Raw genomic sequence first — 17,203 nt, forward strand, 5'->3', positions numbered from 1 at the left:
AATCGAAACTTCAAAGGGGAAAGAACAAAGGGACCGGAAAGGAAATGGCGGCTATGCTAGCGAATGGAGACTAGGAATCAAGTTTTTATAAAAGAACTGTAACTAGAGCCTAAAACTGGTGGGTATTATACAAAAAACAGACTGGAGATACAAATAATTGAGATACTAAGTGAAAGAAAACTTTATTGCTAAGTTGGACATAACTTTCAATTGGAAAAAAATATAAAAGGGAAAAGAACTGAATCGGAAATTAAAAGCACCATTTGAGGGGTGATCAAGGCTGTGGAGCTTTCTGTGTGGCAGTTGGACGATCTGGAATGATTTGTGTGGCATAAGTTAAAGATTTGGTAAAACATCGAAAGCATTAAATTAAATAAATAAATCTATTGAAACTCTAAGACTGGCTGAAAGTAAACAAGTGGAAATAATAGAAATGTTTATTGATATTTTAAATGATTGGAAAAGAAGTGGGATAAAAACAAAAAAAATTGCTAGAAATGAAATTAAAGCAGAACTCAAGGAAATTTGGAATGAACTTAAAACAAAAGGAGAGTATAAAAAAGGAGTGGAAGGAAGGAATTCCCAAGATATATGAGGAAAAAGAAGTAAAGGCTGTGAGAAATGACATTAATATCAAGGCTATTGCAATGACCTTTTAAAAGATCATTATGAATATGATGACTGTGACGTTGATGAATATATGGACTATATTGAAAATGGTAATAAAAGGAAAAAAGAAGAAATCACAAGAGATGGGATTGATAATTGTGGTAACAAAGAAAGGTAGTTTAACAAGAAAGGGAAAAGGAAGAGGGGGGGGAAAGCAGTTAGAGAGATAAAAAGAACAAAAAAATAGACAAGCAGGGAAAAGATAAAGAAAAAAAATGAAATTAAGGTTGTGGGAATGCAGAAAATTTAAATATAAAAAGGATAAGATTTGAAAATTGAAAGAAGAGGGATGAAGGGGATTAGTATATTATTGAGTATATTTTCTATTCTGGCTGTACCTTGGTTAACATTTTAGTCTTTTTAAACTGTAAAACATAAAATTAGAAAATTGATTTAGTATTTTTAAGATAGATTATGATTTTTAATTTTCTTTTGCTTTGGTTATATATACTACTCAAAAAAAATAAAGGGAACACACAAATAACACATCCTAGATCTGAATGAATGAAATATTCTCATTGAATACTTGGAGTTATATGCTGTTGTTTAAGTGTTCCCTTTATTTTTTTAGCAGTATATAATGTTCTTTAAGTGATCATACAAGGGATATGAACTATTTAAAGTAATGTCTTTTTTTAGCTGTGTGTTGAATTCTGATATGTATAACTTTTCTTTTTTCTTTCTAATGTATTGTCTGAATGAGTGAACATAAAAATGGAAATATCTCTCAGATAAAAAGGAATGATTATTATATGAAAATATAAATGATTGATCTAAAATAAAGAATATGAAAAATGTAATATTAGAATAAATACTAAAATTTGAAATGAATGATAAAATTTAGTTGATTATCATGGTACAATGTTAAGAACTTCATACCTTTTTTGTTCATTGAAGGCACTATTTAGCAGAGATTTAACTTGTGGAGTAATACTTATGGAAATGGTTTTTTTTCTTCTTAATAGAAGTTGCTTTAATGGAAAATTTATAACTTATTATAAAGTCTGAGTTAAAGAATTGATGTAGGACAAGAATATGAAGATTACCTGGAAATGTAGAGTGAATACAAGAAACTGATTCAATGGTTAAAACTGAATTTGCTTGCTCAGCCTGGTTATTGAGAAAGATTGTGGGGAGTGGATTTAACCAGAGATCAAGGGTGAGTCTCTTGGCAGTTTATTTTATAAACAGTAATTCAGCTAAGATAGCAAGAAACATAAGAAAAGGAATTTGAAATCATTCAGAGATTTCACCTTAATGAATTCAGTTTAAATGATGGCGAGAAATTTGTTTCCAAAATTCTGCATTTATCCTAAAATTCATATCGATATCTTAATTAATGAAGTATATGTGTTTTTGTTATTTGATATTGCCCAATTCAGTGAGCATGACAGTGATCCAGAGAAGGCTGTTAAGAATATCCTATCTTCATATGGAACAAATACTGTATATGGGGATAGCAAACCTTCTCTGTGGTAGCCTTCGCTTTCTGGAATACCACTCCCCTGCTAAGACATCATGGTTCCCTACCTAATAGTCTTCCATAAAAAATTACAAACTCTGTACTATTAACTACAAACAAGTCTATAGTTCCAGTTCATTGAGAGATGATGCATATTACAGGTCTGGTAATTTGAAGGTTTGTATTTTTCTGTCTCTTTTGAAAAAAAGCTGCAGTTTGTTAAAACAAAAAAATCAGTAGTTTACATTTTGTATTTAGTCAAAAGAATCAAAGAGTTCATGTTCAATAGAAACATTCAAAAATCATTCACGATACCAAAATGCATATCTACCAGTTCTTTCCAGCGACGAGCCCCCCAGGAAATAGGTGCACACACACTGATTTTACAAGATTTAAGTATTTAATTCTAACATTGTAGGAGCAGTGATGTTTGGATTTAAAAGATCAGCAAAAATCAGTAAATAAGTCTTTTCAGTGCCAGCTGCTAATTAGAGTTCCCATAATGGGCCGGACTCCAAACAGAAATCAAAACGGATCATTTCTTTGATCACATAGATCTCATTCATGGACTCTGAATTGGCAGGAAGCTCAGAGATAATTAGTCCAACTTGCCAGTTTGTACTTCATAATTGAAACAATATTATCCAAAGAGAGAAGTCTGAGCGAACACTGGAACATAATGAAAATTGACTTATATACTGAAGCGTCACATGGCTAAGCCTTAAATAGTCTAAGGGCATGAACAATTGTTCTAAAGATCTATTCATGCAGAGACCTCCTCTTGCTTATCTACTACTGCCTTCTGACAGCTCTGCATGCCCTAGCATAAAGAAGAGGCTCAATAAGAGTTGGCTTTCACCCTCTGATACTATATCCTCTCTGACTTCCTCACTATAGGACTCGGGTACCAGGTACACAAGGCTAGGGTACCGCACAACAACCTTCTTCGATCCTCAGGATCCGTGACCAGCTGCAAGGGGTGTGGATGGACGACAATACTACCATCTTCATGTCCACTCTTAAACTTGATTTATTCTCTTCTTTCAAATATCACTTATTTGCACAAATATAGTTTCTTTCTGCACATCAATTCACCTTGGAACTGAAGTAACTGCTGGTATGCAATAAATTATTAAAGCATAAAGTATGAAGTTTACAGAACAGGTGTCCTTTCCATCCAATTGTTGCCATGCTATTCAAGCAGATCATTATTTATTAAATGATTATCAGCATTTAACTAATTTTTTGCTTTCTGTAAGTGGTGAGACTTCTTCGCCACACACGAACTGTTCCTGAAATAAATAAATAAAAATTATATATGTATTATAAATACACACATATATTATGTGGTATTCATTAAATATAAACATCCAAATAATGAATAATTTATTTTAATGGCAAAAAGTAACTTCCTGATAAAACAATGGTCCTACAAACAAGATCTCTGAAAAAAGAGACCACTTAATACCATAAGCAAACAAAACAGTTCAGTGTTATAAAGACACAAGAAGCAAACTGTCCCAATATTATTTCTACTAATATTCTTTTGTGCATTATCATCATCTTGTCTACCAACCGCTATTATGGTGCCGTGAATATTGCCTAGCAAAGCCTTTGATACGGTTCCACATAAAGAGCTCATAGATAAGTTAGTGAAGATTGGACTTAATCCTTGCATAGTTCAGTGGATTTGCAGCTGGCTGAAGCGTAGATATCAGAGGGTTGTTGTTAATGGCGAGTATTCCAAGCAGAGCCTGGTTACAAGCGGTGCGCCACAAGGGTCTGTTCTGGCTCCTATTCTTTTTAATATGTTTGTGAGTAACATAGGGGAAGGTTTGGTAGGGAAGGTTTTCCTATTTGCCGATGACTCTAAAGTGTGCAATAGGGTTGATATTCCTGGAGGCGTCTGTAATATGGATAAGTGGCCAAAGCAATGGAAAATGCAGTTTAATGTTTCCAAATGTAAAATAATGCACTTGGGCAAAAGGGATCCTCAATCTGAGTATTGTATTGGCAGTTCTGAGCTAGCAAAAACTTCAGAAGAGAAGGATTTAGGGGTAGTAATTTCTGACAGTCTCAAAATGGGTGTACAGTGCAGTGAGGAGGTAGGGAAAGCAAGTAGAATGCTTGGCTGCATAGTTAGAGGGATAACAAGCAGGAAGAGGGAGATTGTGATCCTGCTGTATAGAGTGCTGGTGAGACCACATTTGGAATACTGTGTTCAGTTTTGGAGACTTCACCTACAAAAAGATATTGATCAAATTGAACAGGTCCAAAGACAAGCTACAAAAATGGTGGGAAGTCTTAAGCATAAAACTTCCTAGGAAAGACTTCATGAACTCAATCTGTATAGTTTGGAGGACAGAAGGAAAAGGGGGTACATAATCAAAACATTTAAATATGTTAAAGGGTTAAATGAGTTTCAGGACAGAAGTGTTTTTAATAGGAAAGTGAACACAAGAACAAGGGGGCCCAATCTGAGGTTAGTTGGGGGAAAGATTAGAAGTAACGTGAGAAAATATTATTTTACTGAAAGATTAGTAGATGCTTGGAACAAACTTCCAGCAGACGTGGTTGGTAAATCCACAGTAACTGAATTTAAACATGCCTGGGATAAACATATTCTAATGGGTAAGGAACCAAGATGGGCAATTCTTCTTTCTTGAACCTAATTCATTCATATCATTTAACCATGCTATTTCCGACATGGTTTTAAGAGAAGATGGTCCTTCAAACTTTCAGCTAGTGCAGAATGAAAGTTTGCTATACACTCTTTAGAAGCCACATTGAGAGCATCCAAGAGCCAGATGTATGGGAATCTTTGCACCCTGTTAATAAACAATTTTGTGTTAAAATCACTCAGCTTCAATCAAATGAGAATCTGACCTTAACTTCTATTATTTTACCAATCAAACTCCCTTACCTGGTAATGTTTATCTTCCTTTTCCCTGCTTTCCTTAACCAACATTCTTTAGAATAAGTTGGAACATTTCATCATTTGGGAAAACCCAAATGCAGCCCTAATTGTTAAATGTATTAAATGCCAGAATTGACTCTACTTATGCAATGCTTTTCTACTGCTTTGAAAGGTACCTCTCTCCCTCTAAGGAATATTTGGATAGTAAGTGAGGAACAGGAACTTGGGAATGAACATGCTTAACATAGCTTGCTAGGAACTGTTAGCTCTGTATATTAAATCGTGTAATGAAAGGTGATTCAGGAGAACTCACATATTGGGGAACACAATAACCAATTATACTTGTGAATTTGCAACATTTATTTAATGAAGTGCTCATTTTTAAATTTGATCTCTGATTAGACAATCACCCCTGCTCTTTATTATTCCACTGAGGGGTTGTTTTAAAATAATCTTTATTGGCTATATACATTAAAAAGAAAAATACAAAACAGAAAGAAAAAAGTAACATACATACATATAAACGTATAAGAACATATTCAAAAACAACTAGGTAAAGTGTTATATAGTATTTTACATATGTACATAATTACAGTTTGTAATTTGTTTTTCTGTTTGTAGTTCATTTCTATTTATTCGTAGTTCTCTCTCTCTATGTACATATGTTTATATTTTGTATAGAAGACATAATTGTCAACTTTCCTGTTGATTTTTGTAGTTATGCAACCTAATGGTATGGTATGTCAGGGTATTTCCTGTTCTTTTTTGTATCTTTTGTTCTGTTTGATTTTGTGTATTAAAAGAAACAATTTGATTTAATATAAATAGAGATATAATATTTGTCTTAACGGTTTTATCTTTGATCAATAACTTGTCTATTAATCTAATATTTTTCTTTTCTTGGTTAGGTTTCAATTTTGTTTATTTTCATGTAGGGGGAAGGAGGGTTTAGTTTTAAGTTTCCTTTATGTTTTTTAAATATTTGTTTTGCTTAAACCATTTATACCATCTTTCCCAAACTCCAAGATCATTCTGGTCATTTCTGTGCATTCAAGTATCTTAATTACAAAGCTTAGAGTAGTGGGGATTGTCTCTTTTTTCCAATTTTGCGTGTAAAGTATTCTGGCTGTTATAATATGTAGGATTAAGTATCTATCCACCTGGTGATACCTGATGAAGAGGACAAGGCCATTGGAGCTGTGAGTTCTGCCACCTGTTTGCTGGATCCGTGTCCCTCCTGGCTGGTTTCAGCCAGCAGGTAGGTGAAACGGAGCTGGATATTGTCAACACTTCTTTTGGGGGGGGGGGGGTGGTGTCCTTTCTGGCTCACTACAAGGAAGCACTTGTGCGTCCCCTCCTCGAGAAGCTTTCCCTGGACCCAGTCGTTCTTAACAACTATCGTCCAGTCTCCAACCTTCCCTTTACCTCTCCGGTCAGTTGCAGTCGGTGTTAGTGGGAGGTCAGAGGTCAACCTCTAGGTTACTCCCTTGTGGGGTGCCTCAGGGGTTGGTCCTCTCCCCCCTGCTATTCAATATCTACACGAAACTGCTGGGTGAGATCATCCAAGGGCATGGGGTGAGGTATCATCAGTACTGTTGATATCCAGCTGTACATCTCCACCCCATGTCCAGTCAGCGAAACAGTGGAAGTGATGTGCCAGTGCTGGAGGCTGTTAGGGTCTGGATAGGTGTCAACAGGCTCAAACTCAACCCTGACAAGATGGAGTGGCTGTGGGTTTTGCCTCCCAACGACAATTCCACCTGTCCGTCCATCACCCTGGGGGGGTCGGGAATTACTGACCCCCTCAGAGAGGGTCCACAACCTGGATGTCCTCCTCGATTCACAGCTAACATTAGAGCATCATCTTTCGACTGTGGCGAGGAGGGCGTTTGCCCAGGTTCGCCTGGTGCAACAGTTGCGGCCCTATTTGGACCGGGAGTCACTCCTCACAGTCACTCATGCCCTCATCACCTCAAGGTTCAACTACTGCAACGCTCTCTACATGGGGCTACCTTTGAAAAGTGTTCAGAAACTTCAGATCGTGCACAATGCGTCCGTGAGAGCAATCGTGGCCCTCCCCAGATATGCCCATGTCTCATCAACACTCCACGGCCTGCACTGGCTGCCGACCAATTTCCAGTCACAATTCAAAGTGTTGGTTATGACCTATAAAGCCCTACATGGCATCAGACCAGAATACCTCCGAGACTGCCTTCTGCTACACGAATCCCAGCGGCCGATTAGGTCCCACCGAACTGGCCTTTTATGGGTCCCATCGACTAAACAATGTCATCTGGCGGGACCCAGGGGAAGAGCCTTCTGTGTGGCGGCCCTGGCCCTCTGAAACCAACTCCCCCCCAGAGATTAGGACTGCCCCCACCCTCCTCGCCTTTCGTAAGCTATTAAAAACTCATCTTTGCTGCCAGGCATGGGAAAATTAACACACACACCCAATTGTCAAGGTTGGTGTTTGGTTTGATTGGATTGCGTGATTATTTTATTATAAGGGTTTTAAATCGTATTTTTTAAAAATTGGATTTGTACAATGTTTATTTTGTGAGCCGCCCCAAGTCTTCAGAGAGGGGCTGCATACAAATCTAATGAAGAATTATTATTATTATTATTATTATTATTTATTTATTTATTTATTTATTTATTTATTTATTTTTACATTTCTGACTAATGCCCAGAAGAAATGATTTGGGTTTTAAAAGAATGGTTTGTGATATAATTTGCCAGTATTTTTTTGCGTTTGTATAGGTCCACCATAAATGGTAATAGGTCCCTACTTCTTTTACATTTCCAGCACAGTAGTGAAAGGTTTGAATACATTTTAGCAAGTTGCACTGGAGGAAGGTGCCAGCGGTAATACATTTTATACAGACTTTCCTTATAGGATTTTATTTTATAATTTGTATTCCAGATTTTTTCCCCATTCTATTAAATTTATAGGGTATCCAAAGTTTTGAGCCCAGGTTAACATTGTTCCTTTTATGTCTTCATCTATTGTATCATAATTAAGAAGAAAATTATATATTTTGAAAATCATTTTTTCATCTGGGCCTAAAAGAATCTTATCCAAATTGTTGCCTTTCTGGAAACCAAATCTAATTTCATCCCCTTTAAATTTTGATTGAATTTATAAATAATGCAATCGATCCAAGTTAATTCTTTTTCCATAAGGATTTGTTTTGGAATCAGTTCTTCATATTAATCTAAAATTTGTTCCTTTCGTTATTATTTTGTAAGGATCTAATACATTTGGATATATTGTGGCCTCCATTTGGAACTGCATGGTAGTGGTGTCTTTTTATTTGTAACCATATATGTAGTAAACTTCTTCTAATATAATGCTATTTGAAATATGAATGTTTTGTGTTTTTCACTCCCTAAAAATGCATGCCAATCAAAGGTCAAAGCCCTCCAGTGTTAGTAGTCTAGCATTTATAAGGAATATCCATTCTTTTATCCAATTTAATATTGCAGTTTGGTAATATAGCTCCAGGTTATTCCACTTTGACTATAACTGTCTTCTATTCAAGTTAGTTAACATTGGATATTCAAGAAACTTTGAAATTCAAATCATTAACAAAACTAAATGAACTGCAAAGCAGGCACAATACATTTAACTTTGGCTAATCAAGAATGAGTTCTCCAGCATGTATCAACCAAGATCCAACAGACCCAGCAAAAAAATATTTTATCACTCAATGTATTTGGCCAGTTATTATATATCGTTTAATGCTGCTGTTATATAATAAATAAATTAATTTATATACCACCTAACTCCCAATGACTCTAGATGATCTTTGTTGATTACTGATCTTGAATAAATCAAAAGTCACCATATGTGAAAATAGTCTAAAAGAAGTACAACATCGACCCCTGCTTATTCCTCACCTTGTCGTAGATCACTTTAACTATAAGTGAACAACTTGGGCAGGTCGCCACATCTTCCCCATTCTCCAAATCTTCCTGCAATAATACATAAGAATTTGACCCATTAATAAAGCATGCCATGTGTAAAAAGAGGAGGGTGAAATCCAAATACTATCTGCTAGATACTTCAAAAATAACACAATATTTCTCTCAACTGTTTTGGGTCTCAATTCACTGAACACTTCCTGTTCAATAGGGATCAGGGTATAATCAAAGCTGTATTTGGATCCAGATCCAACTGTCCGTATACTAATTTTTCTGCCAAAAACCAATGTGTGTTATTCACCTCAAAATCTAAGTATTTTGATTTCTAAAGATGCCTTCTGTGAATCTGCACATTACCATTTGAGCACCCAAGAAAGAGAAAAGAAATGTTATTTTATTACATATAATCTCAATCTCAATTTTGTTTTGGATTTCTCGAGAAAAGAACTCCAAACAAGAGAACTCCAAAAAAAATTCTTCTACTAAGGTTTCTCTTAAAAGCCATAAACTCAGCTCAATAATTCACTTATTGACAAATTCTGCACTGCTTTATGTTGCAGATGTCCTTCAGAATATTTTGAGTGATTTATTAATATTATCTTCTCTGAAAAAAGGTTTTTGCTGACCATACTTACCATGATAATGTCCAATAAAGGCTGCCATATTTACTTTTAAAAACCAATAAATATTTAATTCTTTCTACCCTTTGAGATCTCAGCACTTCAAATATTTAGACACTTTTAAAATTTTAATTTAGGGCATATATTCATCAGAAGGGAACTAATAATAGATATCAAATTGCTATGACCAGAAATGAATTTTATCTTTTCAACTATATCCATACAAATTATTCCACAAAATTATAGTGCTGAAATGCAGTTTGGGTAAATGTGGACATTTGCTTAGATGGACTCAACCAAGTTGTGACATTCTGAAGAAAACTTTCAGCTGAGAAAAAAAGAGCATTAAATACCCACAGTAGTTCTCTCAAGGCTGAAGAATGGCTATTCTTGCCTCAGAAACATAAAGTTTACAATATTTAATGTTGTATTAATTGATTTAATTTTGCACCAAGATTAAGAGCATTAAATACCCACAGTAGTTCTCTCAAGGCTGAAGAATGGCTATTCTTGCCTCAGAAACATAAAGTTTACAATATTTAATGTTGTATTAATTGATTTAATTTTGCACCAAGATTAAACTACAGGTCCTGACTTTTTTTTTTAAACCAAGCTTAGTATGGGTTGCATTAACATGCTTCTCAGGGGTCTCAATCATTCTTTTAAATTTAGTAAGATTATATCTGGTTCTGCCTTGTCTATTAATTAATTAATTAATTAATTAATTATTACATTTGTATGCCGCCCCTCTCCGTAACTCGGGGTGGCTAACAACAATAATAAAACAGCGTATGACAAATCTAATGTTAAAAATAACTAAAAACCCTTATTAAAACCAAGCATACACACAAACATACCATGCATAAATTGTATAGTCCTAGGGGGAAAGGGGTATCTCAATTCCCCCATGCTTGACGACAGAGGTGGGTTTTAAGGAGCTTACAAAAGGCAAGGAGGGTGAGAGCAATTCTGATCTCTGGGGGAAGCTGGTTCCAGAGGGTCGGGGCCGCCACAGAGAAGGTTCTTCCTCTGGGTCCCACCAAACGACATTGTTTAGTCGACAGGACCCGGAGAAGGCCAACTCTGTGGGACCTAACTGGTCGCTGGGTTTTCTTGTGGCAGAAGGCAGTCCTGGAGATATTCTGGTCCGATGCCATGAAGGGCTTTATAGGTCATAACCAACACTTTGAATTGTGACCGGAAATTGATCGGCAACCAATGCAGACTGCGGAGTGTTGGTGTAAAATGGGCATATTTAGGGAAGCCCATGATTGCTCTTACAGCTGTATTCTGCACGATCTGAAGTTTCCAAACACTTTTCAAAGGTAGCCCCATGTAGAGAGCGTTACAGTAGTGGAGCCTCAAGGTGATGAGGGCATGAGTGAGTGTGAGCAGAGACTCCCAGTCCAAATAGGGCCACAACTGGTACACCAGGCAAACGCCCCCCTCGCCACAGCTGAAAGATGTTTCTCTAATGTGAGCTGGGGATCGAGGAGGACACCTAAGTTGCGAACCCTCTCGGGGGGGCGGTCAATAATCCCCCCTCCAGGGTGATGGATGGATAGATGGGATTGTCCCTGGGAAGCAAAACCCACAGCCACTACGTCTTATCAGGGTTGAGTTTGAGTCTGTAGACACCCATCCAGACCCCAACAGCCTCTAGGCATCGGCACATCACATCCATTGCTTTGTTGACTGGACAACGAATCAGAGCACCAAGTTCCTATTGGCTATGTTTGAACAACACTTTCAGCTGCAATAAATTATTACAATATTTTATAATTCACCCAGACTGAACACAGAAGACACATCAGTCCCTCCCCAATTTAGCACTTTCTAGGTATACTGGATACACACACACTCATCTTAATCCAGGAGTGCTTAGAGTCCAAATATGTTTGGAAAGCTCTAAAGCAATGTTTATCAAACTTGGCCACGCTGGCTATGTGGGGAGTTGAAACCCACCCATCTTAAAGTTGCTAATTTGAAAAACAAATGCTTCTGAGTCTAGCCTGAGGAAGACGGAAGGGCAACAGGTTTGTTGGCTGCCTATATTCGCATTTCTATTTTCCCAAATGACGAACAGTCAAGAACAATCTGTATTTTGAGGATTTGCTCCAAGATGAGACATGTTCACGTAAACGTGTGTCACACAGCAATGCTTCTTGTATATAGAAATGACTGGCTCACTCATCCTTTTACCCGGGTAATAAGAAAGCGGTCTCCACAGGGGCAAGGATAGCTGTAGGTCTCCGTATCCTCCTCGTACTCGAAGTCCTCTATCTCCACTTCGTCGTGAAAAACCGACATGTCGCAGCGCGATTTCCTGCTTCCCTCCGTCACATGTAGCCAGCGCCGCTTGTGAAGGAAAACCGGCAACGGCACAAAAAAAAAAAAATCTAAACCTTCACCACCACTATATTTGGTCCGGAATGAAGCCACGAATGATTTCTAGCCAATAAGAATTCAAGATAATGAGACTTGACAACATCTCTCGTGGCACGATATCCAATAAGAACGAGCGAAGTAGAACTCGAACTGCAAAGAAAAATATATAAAGCTGTAAAACGACGTAAAGAAAGAAACTCTGCCTGTATCCGTTGCTTATTGGTTCGAAGTGCGATGTCATTCCGTCAGGAAAAAAGTGGCCAATGAGACTCCAGGTTGAAGAAGGCGGATCACGTTCTTGCTGTGGCGACAAGGGGAGAGGGAAGGTTTACGAGCAGCAAACCGGAACTCTCGCTTACGTAATAATCCCACCCCTAAATTATAGAACTAGAAACTAGAAATGAATAGAATAGAAAATAATAGAATATATTTTTTTATTGGCCAAGTGTGATTGGACGCACAAGGAATTTGTCTTGGTGCATATGCTCTCAGTATCTGCTCTCAGAAAAGATACGTTCGTCGAGAATCATGAAGTACATGATCATGAGGTGTCTGGCCCTGTGAGGTAAGTCGGACGAAGGACGGATGGATACTCGGATCTGTTCCTGCTCTTCGGGTCTTATGACAGTTTGAGACGACCTTTCTATAAATTGGGCTGCAGATCCAATCATCCTCAGGCAGCAATGGCTTAAGAAAGCCCAATTAATTGTTTATAGTTTAATTACCTGTCTGGTTTTTCATTCATGCCTTTCCAAGTGAATCAGCTAAGCTATGAAGGTGACAGCCTTCTACTCCTGCAACTCTTCCAGGGAGTTTTATCCCTGTCTTATCCCTTATCGGAATTCTTGTTTTGGTCCTAAAATAGAATTGTCAATGCTAGAGGAATTCTTTTAAAATTAGCAACAAGAAATTATGTGTTAACCAAATGTCACCGGAAAAAAGTTACCATTATATTAGCAGATTTGTAGAATCATTATCATTTGTTCCTCTTTAATGTAGGATGAAGAAATTACCACTAATGTTCAGAAATGATTACATTAATTCCCACTTATTGGTGAATACATTCAGAAGATTGGTAGGCAGCCTGGTGCCTTTAAAATACTTCAGAATTCAACTTTTTCCAGTCATAATTAACAAGAATGATAGTGACTAAATCATATTTTGCCTAATTATTGTCAACAAAATCCAATTGATTGGGTTCCAGCAGTATCATAAATCATCTACCATCATTTACCAATCAGTGCTTGAGCCTGCAGAGCATACTAAAATGCAAGCAAGCAAATTTCATTTTTGATTGGCATATTGTCTAAGAATTGTTACACTGAAAGCAGGATTTTTGAAGTTAGTGGTAGTCATTAGAGAGAAAAGGTTATTCTATGTATAACAAAGTATCACTTTACTATTATCCCTGTGTAATGGGAGCAGTTGCAGAAGTACATAATTGACCTTGCCTTATAAAAATTAAGTTCCTGAATATTACATGAGAGATCATCAGGAAATGTTGACGCTGTAGGATAGATTGGGAATTCAAGAAAACAACAAAGAAGGGAATGTTCAATTACTTAATTTATAATGGGAATCCAGATAAATTCATGGTTTTAAGAAGTTACACAGAAACCCAAATACTGTTGTTCCAATATTATTTGATGTCTTGAGAATAAACATTGGGAAAATTTTAATTGCTCTTTCTAAAAGTGATGTTTGAAATGTTTTAGTGCAAGAGTGCCAGCAGATGTCACTATTGTTCATTACAAATAGTTAATGTTACAGAATGTGCAGGAAAAGGAAATAAATTCTTATTTGTATAGTACAGTACAGTTCTTATGCAATGCTATAATAAGCAGTGTTAAAATGATCACTATAACAATGTAATAAATTGAAGTGTCAGCAAAATATTAAGACCTTTGAGGAACTTTAAAAAAACCTTCAAATTTCTAGGTTCTATCATATCAACTATCATTTTCTATCATCAACTATCCTTGTGGTGTGACCAGAACAATCTAGAACTGAACACACTCAAAACCGTAGAAATGGTGGTAGATTTTAGGAGAAACCCTTCCATCCTTCTACCTCTCACAATACTGGACAACACAGTATCAACAGTAGAGACCTTCAAATTTCTAGGTTCTATCTCAAGACCTAAAATGGTCACCTAACATCAAAAACATCATCAAAAAAGCACAACAAAGAATGTTCTTTCTGTGCCAGCTCAGGAAGCTCAAACTGCCCAAGAAGCTGTTGATACAGTTCTACAGAGGAATCATTGAGTCTATCATCTGCACCTCTATAACTGTCTGGTTTGGTTCTGCAACCCAACAAGACTGACTTCAGAGGATAATCAGAACTGCAGAAAAAACAATTGCTGCCAACCTGCCTTCCATTGAGGACCTGTATACTGCATGAGTCAAAAGTGGGCGGTGAAAATATTTACTGACCTCTCACATCCTGGACACAAATTGTTTCAACTCCTGCCCTCAAAACATCGCTACAGAGCACTGCACACCAAGACAACTAGACACAAGAACTGTTTTTTCTCGAACACCATCACTCTACTAAACAAATAGTTTCCTCAACACTGTCAAACTTTTTATTTACTAAGTCTGCACTTCTATTTCTACTAGTTTTTTCCTCATTCTTATCACCCTTTCCTCCCACTTAAGACTGTATAACTGTAACTTGTTGCTTGTGTCCTAAGATTTTTATTAATATTGATTGTTTCTTCATTGTTTATTTGACCCCTGTGACAATCATTAAGTGTTGTACCACTTAACGATTCTTGACAAATCTATGCACCAAGACAAATTCCTTATGTGTCCAATCACATTTGGCCAATGAAGAATTCAATTCAATTCAATTCTATTCTATTGAGCCAGTTTACTCTAGTCATTAAGGCACCAGGATAGAACACCGAAGACCATGAGTTTAAATCCAGTCTTAGCCATGAAAGCCATCTGGGAGGCTTTAGGCCAGTCACAAACGCTCAACACACCGCACAAGGGTTGTTGTGGAAAAAATAGGAGGAAGGAAGGTTTTTTGTTGTTGCTTTGAGTTATTTGTAAAAAATAATAAAGATGGTATATTAATAAAAATAAACAAGCTTACAATTAAATCTTCAGAGACCTCGATCCACTTAATCACGTATGGAAGAAAATCTCAGAGTTCATTAGGATATGACTGTGTTCAAGGCTAACAATATTACTAACTGGTTTACATCCTCCCTCTTGTCTAATCTTTGGTATTGATCCCCCACACCAACAAATTGGAGTATGCCATATATGACATGAATATTGTTTCCTGCTCAGATATCTTTGAAACAGCGCAGATTGAGAGAGACATGATCTTTATGATGTGAATAGTAGTTCATATATATTTTTGTGATGTTAGCAGCTGTCCAGAAGTTCCTTTATTTTCTGTAAAGCTTAGTGCCAAAGAAATACATATTGTGATACTTTGTGTGCTTGTTTACAATTGTGCTGTTTGACATTATTTATTGAAATATATTATTTTAAATATTATTTTAAATTGCCTTTACAGGAATATTTAACATAAAAGAACATTATGATATATACAACAACTTTTGGTTTGCCTATATTAAAGAAAAGTGCTAGTAAAATTCTTCCCTACTGTTCTTCACGCTTGTGCCTAAGAGTGACAGCTATAAGATACTGCACAATAAATGGGTAAGATATCAAATATTATTACTGTGAAAATGAAAATATTGGCACAACACAGGTATTACTTTCCTTTAAAAATTGAATAAAGAATTAGTTGCTTGTGGTGACTGCCGGTTAAATTGCCGTCTTCTAGAACATAATATAATAAAATTTTTATCAACAGGACTATAATTTTAAATTTATTTATTTTTCTCAAATTTATTAAAACAAATTATAAAACAAATAATAGGATGTTGTATTGTGGCACTGCAATGGAACTATATTCCCATATCCCTCTATAAATTGGAAAGAAACGAAGTTCTTAAATGGCAGCTTTGCAATAACTGGTTTGCAAAACAAAAGTGGCTTGAACTGATTCTGAAAAAAAAGATATTGCTTGATGTCATTCAGACTGCTATATGGAAGATGTTTCAAAATGAATTGGTCATAGCCTGATGTATCCACTTTGAAGAGAAGATAGGGATTGTGGAGGTTTTGGATCTGTGTATTTGGTTTGGATTTGTATATTTTGGATCTGAGCATTTGAAGTAAGTGACAATTCCTTTAAATGGTTAGAATTCTGAATTAACTCTATAGATCATCTTCATAGTGGTCTTATTTTAAGTTGTAGCTCAGTAATAGTAGCTTTTCTCTATTCAGTACTGGCTATAGCTTATCAGCCAAAACTGGTAGAATTATTTTATTTTAATATTATATTTTAACTGGTAGAAATTTATATTTTAAAATGTATATGATAAATTCATAGAAAGCAAAAGTATTTCTGAGCATAATAATGTTTATTTGGGGAGTTTGCTTATGAGATTGTGCAGATGGGGTTCATCTTCTAAAAGTACTGTATATACTCGAGTATAAGTGGACCCGAGTATAAGCCAAGGCATCAGGTTTTGCCACAAAAACTGGGAAAACTTATTGACCCGAGTATAAGCCAAGGTTAGAAAATGCAGTGGCTACTGGTAACTTATAAAAATGGAAACCAATAAAATTACATTAATTGAGACATCAGTAGATTAGAATATTTATTTTAAAGAAAACCAGTAAACTAGCTCTGTAAATTTTAAAGAGGGTAAACAAAATCAATCTGGTATTAACAATAAATTAAAAAGTAAAAAAAGTAGCTCAATCAGCAACCAAGCTAAAACCTAAGATGTAAAAATCCTTCGAAACTGAATTCCTCCTCATCAACTGTATGTCCATCATCAACTCCCAGAATTCCTGCACCAGCTATGCTACCTCAGGAGTGGGAGTTGAAGTCCACAAGCCTTAATCTTGCCAGGTTTGAAGACCCTTGCTTAAATCAAACTTCCATATGATAAATATTCAGATTTTCCATTTAAAACATACTTCATAAATTAAAATCATTACTATCTCAATAGTTCAGTAAATAACAATTGGGGGTTACTCAATCATTAATTGTAAAATCTTTCTTCTACATGATATTTATCTTGCATAAGGAGAAACCATACTCTTAAAAAAAAGGTAGATCTATTCGTATTAATTATGTAGAACAAATGATTAACACCAAAATTCAAACTATTATATTATCCTAACC

The 17,203-nt window shown here is 36.1% G+C and overlaps 2 protein-coding genes across 4 annotated transcripts in view; one reads left to right on the top strand and one right to left on the bottom strand.

Annotated features, from left to right (window-relative positions):
- Positions 1-2,512: 2,512 nt before the first annotated feature.
- On the bottom strand, positions 2,513-12,200 carry DPH3 (diphthamide biosynthesis 3). Its single transcript, XM_070730112.1, has 3 exons — positions 11,795-12,200; positions 8,949-9,023; positions 2,513-3,423 (listed from the first exon to the last, which is right to left on the bottom strand). Exons 1-3 carry the CDS (start codon positions 11,900-11,902, stop codon positions 3,358-3,360), a joined length of 249 nt encoding a protein of 82 aa, XP_070586213.1. The 5' UTR covers positions 11,903-12,200; the 3' UTR covers positions 2,513-3,357.
- An 85-nt stretch (positions 12,201-12,285) lies between these two features.
- OXNAD1 (oxidoreductase NAD binding domain containing 1) overlaps positions 12,286-17,203 on the top strand; it is a 66,155-nt gene continuing 61,237 nt past the window's right edge. Inside the window, exons 1-2 of one of the 3 annotated variants that reach the window (XM_070730107.1) lie at positions 12,286-12,545; positions 15,515-15,660. In XM_070730107.1, the coding sequence (XP_070586208.1) occupies positions 15,539-15,660 (122 nt within the window). In that variant the 5' untranslated portion in view covers positions 12,286-12,545; positions 15,515-15,538. The remainder of the gene's footprint in view (positions 12,546-15,514; positions 15,661-17,203) is intronic. The other 2 variants (XM_070730108.1, XM_070730110.1) reach the window with 2 other exon arrangements.

This window comes from Erythrolamprus reginae, chromosome Z, assembly GCF_031021105.1.
Source record: "Erythrolamprus reginae isolate rEryReg1 chromosome Z, rEryReg1.hap1, whole genome shotgun sequence".
Taxonomy (NCBI): domain Eukaryota; kingdom Metazoa; phylum Chordata; class Lepidosauria; order Squamata; family Dipsadidae; genus Erythrolamprus; species Erythrolamprus reginae.